At 37.0% G+C, this 16,089-nt stretch overlaps 1 protein-coding gene across 4 annotated transcripts in view; it reads left to right on the top strand.

Moving 5' to 3' along the window:
- nfic (nuclear factor I/C) overlaps nt 1-16,089 on the top strand; it is a 475,870-nt gene that overhangs the window by 2,738 nt on the left and 457,043 nt on the right. For 3 of the 4 annotated variants that reach the window (XM_060845893.1, XM_060845896.1, XM_060845892.1), the window contains exon 1: nt 44-432. The exons of the other annotated variant lie outside the window; for it this stretch is intronic. In XM_060845893.1, the coding sequence (XP_060701876.1) occupies nt 403-432 (30 nt within the window). In that variant the 5' untranslated portion in view covers nt 44-402. Of the gene's footprint in view, nt 1-43; nt 433-16,089 lie in introns of those variants that run through there. 4 annotated transcript variants of the gene reach the window in all.

Genomic DNA, 16,089 nt, shown 5'->3' with positions numbered 1-16,089 from the left:
GGAGGAGGGAAGTAGCTGGGCTTATTTACATTGCTGGCGATCTCCCAGTGGCCTCGGTCCATTGGCTGACAGCGGGGCTGCGAGTGGTGCTGAAATTTGGGTCTAATGGCAGAAATTCCCTGAAGTCAGACGTTTTTTGGGGCTTGGTCAGGACAGTCGCGTCATTCCTGGTCCGCTCTCCTTTATTCCTCTCCCTCTCCCACCGTTTGACAGATGAAGCCCAGTTTCCAGGGCTGCTTTCTTTCAGATACTCCGTGCTAAGTGCCACTTCTCTCCCTCCTCTCTCTCTCTATATATATAATTATTAATTGTGTTTGGGGGTGGGATTTAGTCGCTGTGAGGCGAGATGTCACGATGATCCAGTAACTTTTGGATGATCTGCGACTTTAACTCCAGGTCGTCATGATGTATTCTCCGCTCTGCCTGACTCAGGTAATGTCCATCTCTGAGGTAATTTAGTTATCAGTTCGGTTGCTGCTGCCAGTGGACGCTTTCCGCTCCCCACGCCCCCGCCACTTGGCCACATTCACCGCATTGTATTTTCCTCAGGACGCGGTTACTGTTAAAAATGGCGGGATAATTTCTGCAGCATGCTTTCAGTGCCCGGAGCTCCCCGGGTTAGTCCTTTCCTCCTCTGGCTCTCCCCAGGCAGCTCCTGCCAACGCAATCCGTCTTGACACACACAGAAAACAAATCCAAGCCCGACGCTCAAGTTTGTTTTTGTATGTGTGAAAATCCAATGGAAAACGCAGCTTTGGCTCCTTCCAACTTCGCCCAGTTCCATGCAGGACTGTTCCACCCGCCGCTACGAAGTTTGACAAAAATGTTTCTGTGGTTATTAGAAATAAGAAGAACTTCTGCAGAGCGCGGAGGGCTTTTATTTCCCTCCCTCACTCTCTCTGTCCCTCTCCACCTCCCTCCCCCCAAGTTGATGTTATTGAAAGGTGTACATATTTATTGCTGTGAACTTTCAAATCTTTTCGTTAAGCCCAGATACTGAGGTGTGATAGGTATGGGAATTTGGGATGGTGGGTAGTGAGGGGTGATTTGAGCAAGACGTTTGGTATTTTAGCAGGTGTCAAATGAGCACATTTAGTGCATTTTTGGAAATCCTACAAGTTAAAGTTCTTGGGTGCTCCTTAAACTCTGTTTCCACTGAAATTAGTTTGATTTCATGCAGGTTGTTCAATCATATATTTATTTTCTTAGTGGAAGCATAATATTGATTATTTAAATGTTTCAGATATGTTTTCTCAATGTAGTTTAAGAAGGGAGCCCTTCACCCATGTGCTTAATCATAAAGTGGCGCTGTTTAAGTTTTTGTTCTGGATAGAATGTATACCTGTTCGGAAAGGTTGTATTCTGAAGCTGTTTTATTTAATAGAGACAAGATATGGTGGTGATTTAATCCATAAGAGTACTGTAATTTCACTAGCTCCTGACTAGAAATTTTAGTTTGTTTATTCTTGAAGAGTTGTTTAATAAATTCTGCAGGGTTGTAAATTTCACCTGAAAAGAAAACTTTGCAGATACAGTTTCCTTTTTCTTTACTTCAGCTATGCAAATTTATATCTGAGAGCAATTGACTTAGAAGGAAACAGAAAGAATGGTCGGTAAATAAAATCTTCAGTTACGGCAAGAACAGAAGATGTGAATAAAATGATCTCTAAAAATGTCATCCATATAATTTGTTTATCTATGTTTTATTTTCTAAGGACCAAGAATGTGAAATCTATTTTGAAGAAGGAGAGCAGCTTGCAGTAATCTTAAAGCAGTTCAAGTGTAGCTAATCAGTCCAGACAGTCTGTATTGGATAACAAAGCTGCATTATTGTCCTATTAATTATTTAAATAGTTTCATGGTCTAGAAGCATAATAAACATTCTTTAATAATAACAGACAAAGGGAACTTCCCAAATAGAACAAAAAGACATTTCATATGTGTCTTAAGAAAAACGAAAGTGAAAGGGTTTGGCATAATGTATACATTATAGTTCGGAACTTGAATGCTCATTTGACTTTATATATTATGTTCTTGGTCTTGCAGTATTGCAGTATTTCCTTTATCACATTTATAGTCTTTCGTTTAGAGTACCATCACTTAATAGGATTTCCGCCTTTATGTCAAAACTTTCTTTCCTTTTTATTCCTTGCTTTGCATTTTCGTTCTTGTTCTATTCATTCGTCTTTGACTTGCTCCTTCCTCTTCTCTGGTATATTGTTACTCCTTTTTCAATTTATATAAAATTCTGTTATTTTACCAGAAAATGTATTGAGAGACCTTATAAATGTATATTATTGCTAATGCCCGTATTTCATTTGGTAACTTTAAATCAACTGACAGCCAGTGGATCACCAAGCCTTGGAAAATTCATAAACATGAAATAGAAAACAGTGTTCATATGTATATATTTTCAAAACATATTGATCTTGGAAACTATCTTTAGTCAATTCTGTAGTATTAATTACAGCTATAGTGTGAAGGCATGCAAAAAACTGTGAAACTGTGAAATTGAGGCCTGTGGCTTGTGGGTGTTTGAGTACTATAATTTAGGGAGGCCAACATTGGCTGATAGATTAAAAAAAAATCAGGATTCACAAATATCCTGGGTTTTTATACATTTCTTTACTATTGCTAATTTTTTTTTGGAGGAGGTGAGAGTTTAATAATGTAATTTTAATGTGGATTGACATATTCTTTCAATATTACTTTCTCATTGTTGTGCACGTGTTGTTTATGTTAAAGTATGTGTTATCTTCAATGTTATTTCAACAGTTTTTAAAAGCAAAGAAACAAAATTAATCCAGATGTTGTCTGGCTACAGTTTCTGACATCTTGCTGTATCAATAATGTAGCATGGAATGTAAATTACCGAGTGACATATTCATTCAGTAAAATGTAGAAGATTGTGTTATGCATACATTGATTAGTTCAGAGAGAAAATATTAGTTTATTTGTTTATAATTAAGAATTTTTAATTAAATAGTGGAACAGCTTCATTTATTATATTTTCAACTTGGAAACCTAATTATGAGTTTGCTTAGATTGATTCATTTCTTTTATCCACTGATTGTGGGCATTCAGTGAAGAATGTAAGTAGACTACCATGGTTGCCATTCTATACAAACCACTGGAGAAAACAGATCTGAGGCACATTGTGTCTGCCTATGAGTCAGGTGGAGGGGAGATGTGGTTACAAAATGTACCAGCATTAAACTAAACCGATTTAAGTTATGTGCTCCAGAAATAATGGGGTATATTCCTGGATGGTGAAAAAGTTCAATCTACAGTTTAAGAAACTAGTACCAATCAAACAAGCAGCTGTCAAGTCCCAACTGTCAGCCCAATCAACAAGGCAAATACAGTTATCTCTGAAACAACTTCCTTTAGTCACTTGAGGCAGGCTTGTTTCTCAGAATAAGTTTGGCTTCTTAAAGATGTTTAAATTATATGCAGAGCCATAAAGTTCCGCTTTCCAGCAGTAATCTTGTCATCTTCTGAAAAGCTAGTTTCAATGGATTGTTTTAACCATACGACCAGGAGAATTTCTAGAGTTCTTTTATGTCCTTGGGGCAACTGGTTTCAACTCTCAGCCATCCTATTTTGCACCTGAAAAATGGGCAGATGTAAATTCCGATTGAGTTGAGCACCTCAGCTTAACTATAACAGGTTTTAAGCAAGAACGGTGGTAGGAAAAGGGCCCATTCAACAACAGTGAAGTTTTGTGGGAGGATTCAAAGCAGGAGTGATGAAGTGATAAAGGGATGGTGTTGCATGGTCACGGATTAAGTCAAAGATCAAAAAATGTGTCCAGAGAAGGTGTAAATGGGAAAAGCAGACTCATTGTCAATACCATCTAAACAAAATTTGAAACACACACACAAATTTAAAAAAACATGAAGGCAGAGATTATGAACCTAGTATTGAGTGAGGAAGACTGTAAAGTGCCTCTTGGTAAGATGAAGTGATGTTCCATCAGTTTATGTTGGGCTGATTGGAACAGTGTAGGAGGCTGAGTACAGAATGAGAATGGAGCAGAGAGTTACAATGACAGGCAACTGGAAGCTCAGGGTCAAGCTTGCAGACTCAATGCAGGTGTTCCCACAAAGGCATCATGGAATCTGCATTTCATCTCTCTACTTCTTAATGTAGTAATTGATCTCAGCTGCATTTTGTGCTAAATTCTGGGCACCATACTTTAGTAATACTTTCAAGACCTGAGAGTTGGCACAGATGTGATTTACTCGAATGCTACTACGGATGAGGGACTACAGTCATGTGGAAAGCCTGGAGAACCTGAAGTTGTTCTTCATAGAGCAGAGAGGATTAAGAGTTGAATTTGATTGAGGTGTTCAAAATCCTGAGTAATTTTAATGCAGTAATTATAGGGCAGATGGATGGGTAACCAGAGGGCATAGATTTAAATTAATTAGCATGAGGGCCAGGGCTGACCCGTAGAAACAATTTTTACATTATTATTATCTGGAATTCATGACCTGAAAGGATAATAGAAGAAGTTTCAAATGGCAGTGTTTCAATAAGGATTCAGGTAAATATTTGAAAGAGGGAAAATTGCCTGGTTGTCAGCAATGAGTGGGAGAGAGAGAAAAGGACTCATTGGACCGCATTACCAAAGCATTGATGTAGGTGTTAATGGACTGAATGGTCATCTTTTGTGTTAGAAAATTCTATGATACATTTCTATGACTTAATATTTAAATGTGTAACTTGAGGATAATGGCTATAAAATGAATGGGGCTTATATTCCAAATAACTACTTCATTTTGCAGGTGTAAAACAAGTGCAACCATGGCAAATTTAAAAGTGGAAAGACCTCAAGTTCCTGTCCCAATTTTGTACATGTACCAAGCCCACAGCTAAATTTGTCAGGGCCTTACTTTTTAGATGGATTCTTTTGCACAATTTGTTTAGACAGAGCTTAAAGTGCCCAGCCACAATTATTTTCTCATGCTTGAGTAAATGAACTAAGAGTTTTTCAAGGAACTCCTAAAAAGTGTACTGATTGCACATAGTTCAGGACATCAGTGAATTTAAGCCCCAAGTAAGATACAGTCAGCCTGCTTGGGGCTTCGAAAAACATTAGATTAGTATACTAGAAATAGATATACCATATGGTTAGAAAAGGTTTTGGATATAGACTTGGATTATCAAATGCATCATGGGATATGATGAATTGTTTGCATCCTGGGCTGCATGAAGTATATTGTGTCAGGGGATGGGTAAGAAGAGTAAGAGAGATGGTGACTTAATGGTAATATCATTGGACTAGTAATCCTGAACCCAGGATAGCGCTTTGTAGATTTGAGTTTCACCACAATAGCTGATCGAAATTCAGTTGTACAGAATCTGGAGTATGGAGCTATCTCAGGAATGGTGGCTATGATTATTGTAAAAACCATCTGGTTCACAAGTGCCCTTTCTGCAGGAAAATTGGCCTTCTTATCATATGTGTCCTCCAATGTGGTTAACTCTGAACTGTCCCTGAAATGGTCCAGCAAACCACTCAGTTCAAAGGACCATAAACCTTGTCAGCAGCCTCCACATCCCATAAAAGAATAAAAGTGGAGGTAGTGAAACATTTTAAAATTTGGCTTTATTTTCTTTGGTGGACTCTCTGCTTTTTTTGTGAAATTTCTTCTAATGATATTAAATAGAATAGGTAGGACCCACGTTTTAATGGATTTTATCTGACCTCTGGAAAGATAGGCCTCAATGATATTTTCTCACCTTCATTGCTTTTTATGATGCAATTTGATTGTAGAATGTATAGTTTGTGCTATATTTTAAATAAGTACTGACACAAAAACAAAGTTAGAATGTGGAATAAATTTCAAACTAATATTTTATTATTCATTGGAAAGATGATTAAATATTGCTTAGGCCGACTGAGAGTTTATTACGTATTGTAAACATTATTTAGCCTGCTTAATTTCCTTAGTTCTTGCTTTCAAGAGGGAAAATGGGACAATTTACTAGTGACATGTTTTGTGCTAGAGGGCTAGATTCCAAGCTGGATTTTCATTTTTGCAAGTTGTTTGGATTTATTCTAGACTGATGGGCCTGCTGTTGGCTATAAAGATCCAATTTAGAATTAATTTAGACAGTTCGATCCAAAGCACAGTATGTCCCTAAGTCAGCAGTTGTTGAGACGCATGATCAGGGAGGCTGAAGGATGCTGTCGATGGAATTGGTAAAGTTGCATTCATGATATTGTGAGTGTTACCCCTAAATAGAAACAAGGTACATGCTGGAACAGCAATGGAGTTTCTAGTTGTGCCATAGCTGACTGAAAGTACTTAAATGTTGACACCATGTGACTATAACGTGAAATGTGAAAGCTGTTCTGTTGCCCAGGAGTGATATCTTTCACTTTGACAAATAGAAATGTATCAAAGCGAATGCAGGGTAAAGAAGACATTTCTCTAAGGGAATCTGAATAAGGATTTATTGTACTGTTTGGAAATTATGATTTTAGCATTGCCTTAGTATATTCCAAAGGGTTGCCCTGTCATCTAAATAGACAGAGGTTGGTTAAAAGGTGGTCCTTTCTCAAGTATTTGTTCCTATGAAACTGCTGCATATTCTTCCATCAGAGAAAATAAATCTTCTTGCAACTGAATCTTTCTGACTTTAATGGGCAGAATAGCACAAAGGAAAGATATGGCAGCAATGCTGAATTTTTGTTTTATTATCAAATTAAGGCCTTACTTTTGGTACTTGGGCTGCGCACTCCATTTTATGAAGTTGCAATATTTTTTGCTCTTTGTCATGTAATGACCTTGATTTTAATATTCTACTCACCCACCAATTGCTCGGAACTCTAAATATCCACAGAGAAATCAATACAGGAATCAATCAAAATCTCCTTTGAGTCAGCATATTAAATGATATGTAATGTTTTTACTTAAATATATAGTTGTGAATCCTATTTGTACTAAACAGACCACTATTATATTCCAGAATGTTACTACATTTCTAGGAATGCACAATGCTTGGACAATATTTTTATTGTTGGTGGATCACCTGTAATGTTGCTTCTGGTCTGTGGCATTTGGACAATGGTTTTAATGCTAGGCAGGTAGCGGTAAGACTGTGAATAGTGTCGTGGCTTAATTCAGAATCAGCCCAGGAACTGGAGTCAGTGGAATTCTGCTGTATTAGACCCAGTATTGAAGAGAAAGCTGAAATCCAATAAGGGAAGAGTTCAAATAGGCAGGCAGTCACATTGCATTTTATTCAGTGTCTATTTATTTCTGAGTGTTTAATAATTTATATATAATAACAAAATTTAAGTATTTCACCACTGATTTGATCATGTCGCAGGAGTATGTCCAAATGTGAGACTCTTATGAGATTCTTGAACCATTTACAAAGGAAGAGAGCTGAGATGGATTCTATTACTTTACTTACCATTTCATATTCAGAGTACCCCCTTAAGTTGTTTGCAGTCAAGACTAGAGAACCCTACCACCGTTTTTATGATGATGGGGGAAGGAGTGGGATGCACACCTACCTCTCAGCAGCTGGAGTAGTGCCCACTCAGTCTGAATGCGTGTACCCCACTGGATGTCTACATTTAGAGTCTTTATTCCAGCCCCCACTTCGTAGGGATGTCTGCATCGAGGCTCAAACACTTCACTGTATGACTTGGAGGTGGGAATCCTATCTTAAGTCCAAATCTCACTTCACATTATAATAACTACTATTAATAATCTACCAGTTTAACTTTGTTAATGACTAAGATGCAGGGAGTTTTCATAGTAGCTGTATAGCACAGAAGGCATTCAATATGTGTGTCATAAGAATAACTAACCAGAAATTACAATCCAAACAATAATCACAACCAAAAGAAACATAAGACATGGGTTTTCAAAGAGCATATTGGATGAGTCACCAGAAATATGGGCATTCAAATTATTATGTGGATTAATATATTCTTAAAGGCGTTAAATAATTAAGGATGCTGGGCAGAAAGCAGAGTTTTGGGACTGTAACTCTGTCAAACAGTTTAATCTGTCATTCCTTACAATGAAAGATGACAGCAGATATGCAAATAATTAATACAGGAATTATGGAGAAAATGTTATATCTGTGATGTTTCTGTTAATTCTTTGTTGTAAAACCACATTTTAATTTTATAAACAAAAATACCATAGACATATCTCTGTTTCCATTTTCACTACATTTCCAAGACAGATATTCATCAAGTATACCTTGAAAGATTATATGGTATGGTAGTACTTTTGTGAGCACATGTGGATAATGTTGATCAGTGCCATGTGTGAAACAGGCTATTAGTCAGTAATTTCAGATTTTTCATGGAGAAACATTTAAAACTGGCTGTGAGAAGTGAGAACATTTGATACAAAATCTAGTCTGATAGGTGGAGTACAGTCTAATTGTAAACCTGCAACAAACAGTTATTACTGTACCATTGTTTTTTTGACGACACTTTTTAGATCAACTTGTTTGCCGATTCTAAAGGAGTGTGATTTCTGCAGCAACTCAAAAATGAATAGTGTGGAAATAAGTATGAAGAGTATAAAGCACTATATCCATTGTATTTCCTTTTGCCTTTTAACACAAGTCATTTTGAAATGTACCAAAGTTTAATTTGTCCGTGGTCTAATGTGAGTTTGCACAACCTTATTAAAAGTTATATGATCTTTTTCCATTAGTTTTTTTTTAATACTTCTGTCCTAAAAGTCAAAAGAATTCTTATTAAGTGGCTAAGTATAGAAAACAATGGGAATATATAATTTTAATTTACTTAGGAGATTATCCATTGAATGAATAAATGTTTTCTAATACCTGTCTAAGATTTACATTTGCTTTATTGCACTGTATTCTCTTGTTATATTTGCCTTACGATGAAACATATTCTGTGTTCACTTTATATATAACATTTAATACTTAAATCAATTTATTGGGGGCTTCTGTAGTTCAGTATCTTCTTCAATGCACATACCTTCCCCTATCTGCTATTGTATCTCTCTAAAATGCTGTTTCCCTTTTTAATACCACTTATATACTTGTTATCCCTGGATTTTCATGACCTCCCGACTGTGACAATTTATCAAACATCAGGGAAAAAAAAGCAACAAGAATAGCAGCCTGAATTTGCTTTACCTTTTAAATGAATTAAGCATCACAAAACTGTTTCCATAAAATGGATGCTGAACTAAAATTGAGAGGAGGATTAGTTCAAAGCCTTGTTAAAGAATTGGATTTCGAGAGAGTCTTTAAAGGTGGTGCAGAGGAAGAGAGGAAGGAATTCAGCAGATTACGACTCAGGATAATGGGGTAAGAAGATGAGAATGAGGAAGGGCTGGGCAAAGAGAACAGAATTCTAGAGTAACTGTGCATAGCACGAGAGGAATGGCAATACTGAAGAAGTTCACAAAGGTAATGTGAGGCAGAGCCATAGAGCAACCTCCAGATGAGAACTGTAAAATTTTGGAGAAGAGTGAAATGTATGAAGAAAGGGAGTAGAGCACGTGTGTCTCTTGATGCAGGACAATACATATGTGGCAGAGTTTTAGAGAAGTTCTTTTATGAAGGGAGTAAAATAAGAGTCTATTACGGAGAGCTTTGGAGTAGGAAATAGCATTTTCAAACAGTGATGAGGGTTTTGGAGTAATTGAGCCAATGGTATTAGTCAATGACGGTGAGATGGAGTAGGTAATGTTGAGAAGGTAGACACAAGTGGCCATACTGAAAGATAAAATGGTTTAAAATATCATGGGTGGATATCATTTGTGTTTTTATAACGAAACTTGCTCTGTGGGTGATGTTACTAAGGGACAATGTCTAGACAAATTTGGTGGAATTCAACCATATTGGTAATGTCCTCAAACAGGTTGAGAAAGTTCATCATGTAGGATTTACCTTTTCTAAATCCACATTGGCAGTGTCTTCATAAGTTATTAGTACCTAGGAATTCGTACAACTCGTTTCTTAGAATAATTTTCAGTACTTTATATCTTTAGTACTGTCACTAGTAGTGGGCCATAAGGATCAGTGCTGGGTTCACTGCTTTTCAACATTTATATAAATGATTTGGATGTTAACATAGGAGTATGGTTAGTCAGTTTGCACATGACACCAAAATTGGAGGTGTAGTTGACTGTGAAGAAAGCTGCCTCAGATGACAATGGGATCTTCATCAGATGAGTCAGTAGGCTGAGGAGTGGTTGATGGAGTTTAATTTAGATAAATGTGAGGTGCTACATTTTGGAAAGGCAAGTCAGGGCAGGACTTTTACACGTAATAGTGAGGTTCTGGGAAGTGTTGCTGAACAAAGAAACCTTGAAGTGACGGTTCACAGTTCCTTGAAAATGGAGTCACAGGTAGATAAGTTAGTGAAGAAGGCATTTGGTATGATTTTCTTTATTGGTGAGTAAAGGAGTTGGGAGGTCATTTTGTAGCTGTACACCACTGTGGTTAGGCCATGTTTGGAATACTGTGTGCAATTCTTGTCTCCCTGCTGTAGAAAGGATGTTGTGAAACTTGAAAGGGTTCAGAAGAGATTTACAAGGATTTTGCCATGGTTGGAGGATTTGAGTTATCAGGAGAGGCTGAGTGGGCTGGGGCTTTTATCCCGGAGCATCGGAAGTTGAGGGGGGGCCTATATAGAGGTTTATAAATTCATGAGGGGCATCTTTTCCCCAGAGTCCAAAATTTGAAGGCATAGGTTTAGGGTGAGAGGGGAAAGATTTAAAGGGGACCTAAGGGCCACTATTTCATGCAAAGGGTGGTGCGTGTATGGAATGAGCCACCAGAGGAAATGGTGAAGGCTGTTACAATTACAACATTGAAAACGCATCTGGATGGGTATATGAGTAGGAAGGGTTTAGAGGGATATGGGCCCAATGCTGGCAAATGGGACTAGATTAATTCAGTATATCTGTTCAGCACGGATGAGTCGGACCAAAGGACCTGTTTCTGTGATGTACATCTCTATAATTCTATGACTATACTCCAACTCGGTCTAACTCCTTCAGTCCAACTCATCCATGCTGACCAGATATTCCAACCTCATCTAGTCCCACTTGGCAGCACCCAGCCCATATCCCTCTAAACCCGTCCAATACATAAATCCATCCAGATGCCCTTTAAACATTGCAATTTACACGTAATAGTGAGGTTCTGTCACTTCTTTTGACAGCTCATTCTGTACCACCCTCTGCGTGAAAAAATGTTGCCTCTTAAGTCTCTTTTATATCTTTGCCCTCTCACCCTAAACCTATGCCCTCTAGTTCTAGACTCCCCCACCCCAGGGAAAAGGCTTTGTCTATTTACCCTATCTATGCCCCTCATGATTTTATAAACCTCTATAAGGTCACTCCTCAGCCTCTGATGCTCCAGGGAAAACAACCCCAGACTGTTCAGCCTCTCCCTATAGCTCAACTCCTCCAACCCTGGCAACATCCTTGTAAATCTTTTCTGAACCCTTTTAAGTTTCAAAACATCTTTCCGATAGGAAGGAGATCAGAATTGTACGCAATATTCCAAAAATGGCCTAACCAATGTCCTGTACAGCCGCAACATGACCTCCCACCTCCTGTACTCAATACTCTGACCAATAAAGGAATGCACACCATACGCCTTCTTCACGATCATATCTACCTGTGACTCTACTTTCAAGGAGCTATGAACCTGCTGTCCAAGGTCTCTTTGTTCAGCAACACTCCCAGGACCTTACCATTAAGTGTATAAATCCTGCTAAGATTTGCTTTCCCAAAATGCAGCACCTCACATTTATCTAAATCAAACTCCATCTGCTTCTCCTCAGCTCATTGGCCCATCTGATCAAGGTCCCATTGTAATCTGAAGTAATCGTCTTTGCTGTCCACTACACCTCCAATTTTGGTGTCATCTGCAAATTTACTAACCATACCTCTTATGCTCACATCCAAATCACTTATATAAATAATGAAAAGCAGTAGAACCAGCACAGAACCTTGTGGCACTCCACTGGTCACAGCCCTCCAGTCTGAAAAACATTCGTCCACTACCACCCTCTGACTTCTGCTTTTGAGCCAGTTCTGTATCCAAATGGCTAGTTCTCCCTGTTTTCCATGAGATCTATTCTTGCTAACCAGTCTCCCATGGGGAACCTTGTTGAATGCCTTCATGAATATAGTATTGATGTTGGACTAATGCTTTGATCGTTGGCAGGTTTAGCTTTATTCTCCTTTTATGAATAGATGTGCATTTGCTAACTTTGATTCCTTCAGGATGGCAGCAGCATGCAATCTTGCTTGGATGACCCTAGCCAGTACCCACTAGCTTCTTTGCTAATTTTTATTCTAAGTGCAATTCCCTTGACTCAGTGAATTAGTTAATTTTCAGTTTCTTTAAACCACTAAGTTATTCCTCCACATTAATTTTGAAAATCTTTTTTGGATTTTCATTATATTACAGTTCAATTAGTTAGGAAGTTGGTGTTATCCTCCTTAATGAATATTTCTAGCAAATAATTAATTGATGCAACTGTTTTCATTCATCTTAAATTCCTGTCACATCTTCCCATAAAGTGTTACTATCTTGTTGATAGCTTGTTTTGTTGATACTAGAGTACGTGTTATTGTTATGCTGAAGAACCGTTTGCTAAATTCATTTCTTATACTTGCCAAACTCTAAAAATTAATGAAGTACACGTTCATGTGTTCAGCCACCATTAGTAACAATTTATGACCAATCATTACATGAAAGCAAGAGATCAGAATTTTCCTTTTCAATTTGAAGGGAAGATATTTTTGAGGAGGCCTCAACAAAATCATCTGCAAAAAAATAACTAGCAACACATAAAGGACACTCCTAGTTCCAGCCTTGAGGTTGAATTAACAAAACTTTGCTGGGATCAATGATAGAGGAGGAAATGTATACTGGAAATGTCCCACCCCGTCAATAGGCAGATCATCCTGTTCCAGATATCCATACCCTTAAAGAAATATTAACATTTGGATGTTCTGGTTAGTGGAAAAATTCAAACTTAAAATCTAAACAGTAGGGAACATCTGATATGATGTCAGAGAATAGAATGTCCATTCAGAAGAAATAGTTTGATGGTTTAGTCTAATACAGCATTGTGAAAATCTTTTGGTCTACAGGTTAAGTATGAAGTACGCTCTGACCTCATTTGTTCAATGGTACCTGTAATGTACCCCTCGTGTTTCAGATTTCTTCTGTCATTATTTAAATTAAGAGATTGAAATGGCATTCTGTGGATTTTCAGAGTCATGAGCAATCATGGTATGAGCACTGGAATGATTATATTTCATAAATTTGTCAGTGCCTCCCAATAAATTTTTTGCTGCATATTTTTTCTTTCTGAAAGGGTTAACCAATTTTGCCAGCAGCTTCTTTAATAGGTATCTTTTCCACCCATTTGAGAATCAAAATCTCAAACCTTAATTGAGGCTTTTTACTTGTGTCTTCTGTTCACATGAACAAAATTTCAATTATATTTCTTGTGTGGGGCTTCCACCTTTTTCAGCAGGTTACACTATGTAAGTTGAGCTCTTTTGATAAAGAAATGCTTGATCCTTGCTGAGTTAATTTATTTAAAGCATTGGATGAATTAGGTTTTACTTAGACATGTCTGGTATAGGGAGAAGAAAATTGAGTAAGGGATTTTACACTTGGTCTCTATTTAATGACATCTGTTGTAAAATAGCCATGTCAACACCATGCATGCATAGGGATTGATCAAACTATAGTATCTCTTCCAATGCACCTCAACCCCCATTCTCCTAAGCTTATACACAAAGAAAAAATTTTTGAATAAAATGCAACATTTCATGAGTTAACTCCCTTCCCGTTAAAGACAAAACAGGAAGAGAGGGAGAAAAGATTGATCAAATAAGGTGTGTCAAATTAATAGTATCTTTCTTTGTCAGTATTGTTAAATGCTGTGGGCAAAACTTCTGCTGTTTGTTATTTATAGTGAAATAATTAATGTATCCATTCGACATTGTTATGCTGTTAATAGTGAACATAAAAGCTTCCTCACAGGACCAACTTATTCTTTCTTCTTTCAAAAACAAGCTTGATCATGTAAGTCTTTTATTTTAATTTCAAAGTTTTTAATTTGAGAATCATTCCTGGTTTATTTTTCTAAATGTCCCCAGTCCATTAAGATCTTCCTAAATGTGGTTTTGCCATATTTAGATGGCTTGCTAGAATTAAATATTTCCATTTCATGCAGGAATTTACACTTATGTACAGCCCAAACCATGACATGTCCTGAATTGCTTTATAATTACTGGATTATTTTAAACCCTCAATCACTATTGTTATGCAGACAAGCATGGCTGCCAATTTGCAGATAATAATGTCCAACAAACAGCAGTAAGTACTGGAAATCTAAAAAATGCTGAAAATATTCAGCATATAGAGAAATACGTAGAACTGATGTTTCAGTACTACCACCTCTTATCTGAACCAGAAAAGGATTAAGATGTAGCTCACACCTTCCCCTTAACATATCTTCCTTTTTTTCATTTCTCTGGCTCTCTACTTTCTGAGAACATGTTGCATCTCTAATTATTTCCAATTCTAACAGAAGACAACTTGAAATATTAAGTTTGTTTCTCCCTCCACAAATGCTCCAAGACATGCTGGGTATTCCAGCATTTTCTATTTTATGATAGTAATATTTGTGCGAGAAATATTGTCTTTGTTACAGGGTGAAGCTCTTACTTTATTTGACGTAGTGCTATTTATTTTTGAATTTATTACCAGAAAGAAGCTCTGAACAGCCAGTTATCTTGGTATGAATAAATATGCAAGACATTTTCTCGTTGCAACTACAGCAGATATCTTAATGAATTATTATAGGATGAAGGCCAGCTCAAATCTGATCTGGCTGACCTTAAAGTGAAAAATAATTGTTTGAAACAGACTAGAATACTGGCATATTTTAAACCTCTCAAAATTATTGGTTGCATGCCTTCCGTCTCTTAGTCCTATTGGACTCTATGAACCCATTCGTAACATAGTTGTGTGTCTTGAATATTGTTCTGGTTCCTGACCCGAATTGAGTTATTGAATACTCTAACTTGTTCTCCAGTTCTTGGAATAAACAAGGCTTTGTGAAGTTGGTTACTTAAAACTTGTAAAACTGACCAAACTTGATTGAAAATAGATCAAATAATCTTGAGTCAAAGTTCCAAGAACCCAATGTCCTGATGTTAGATTGTTCCAATTGGACATAGACTAAATTGGTATTTCCTTGACAGTGTGGTCAAACGGAAAGAAGCACATTACCAGCATGAGAATACTGTTCCTGGGAGTAAAATAAAATCATTATGATGCTAAATTCTGGAAAAAAAAACACAGGATAAATGTGTTAGTTAACAAGCAATCTCATCATCCTGTATTAATGTAAGCTAAAACTATAGAACTCCATTATCACATGTAACGTATTGCCTGCACATTGCCCATTCAATAAATTCACTTTTTAGTGGCAGTTTTATTAGCAATAAAAGAATTATGCTAAATATAGTTCATTCGCCACCATGAGAAAAAAGCTGATGGGGCATATTAGATGTTGCTAATATTTGGCACTGTACACGTATGACATTGAGCTAATGTCTCTGCCATATGCTTGTCCTAGGTATATTTCACAGTAAGGCAACAATAAAAATGATATGCAATGTATTATTACATAAAATGTCGAAGGGAAAACAGATCAGTTTACAAAGTAGCTCTGATTTTGGCAATTCTACATGGAACTTAATCTGAATAATCGGGATTCAGGTTCTGTAGAAAGGAGTATCAGGTATTTTTGTATGTGAGAAACAATTAATTCTTAGCTTAAAATAGAGCTATAAAAGCTGTTGCTTCTGAGCAGAGAAAAATTAATTCCAACCTGATTTTGCTTCAGTTTAATTGATTCTAGAATGTGTTATCCTATTCATCATTCCTTAATTGTTTGCCTAATGTTACAAGCCTCGCATTTTAATGAAGCAGGTCAGTTTGTTTTAACAGTCTTCTTCTATGGAATTGTTAAGAAATTCTGCACTGCTGCTGAAAAAGATCAGGATCAGAATTTGCCAGTAC

This window comes from Hemiscyllium ocellatum, chromosome 28 (genome assembly GCF_020745735.1).
Source record: "Hemiscyllium ocellatum isolate sHemOce1 chromosome 28, sHemOce1.pat.X.cur, whole genome shotgun sequence".
Taxonomy (NCBI): Eukaryota; Metazoa; Chordata; class Chondrichthyes; order Orectolobiformes; family Hemiscylliidae; genus Hemiscyllium; species Hemiscyllium ocellatum.
The sequence above is the reverse complement of the archived record's forward strand: the minus strand, read 5'-3'. Positions and strand labels throughout refer to the sequence as shown.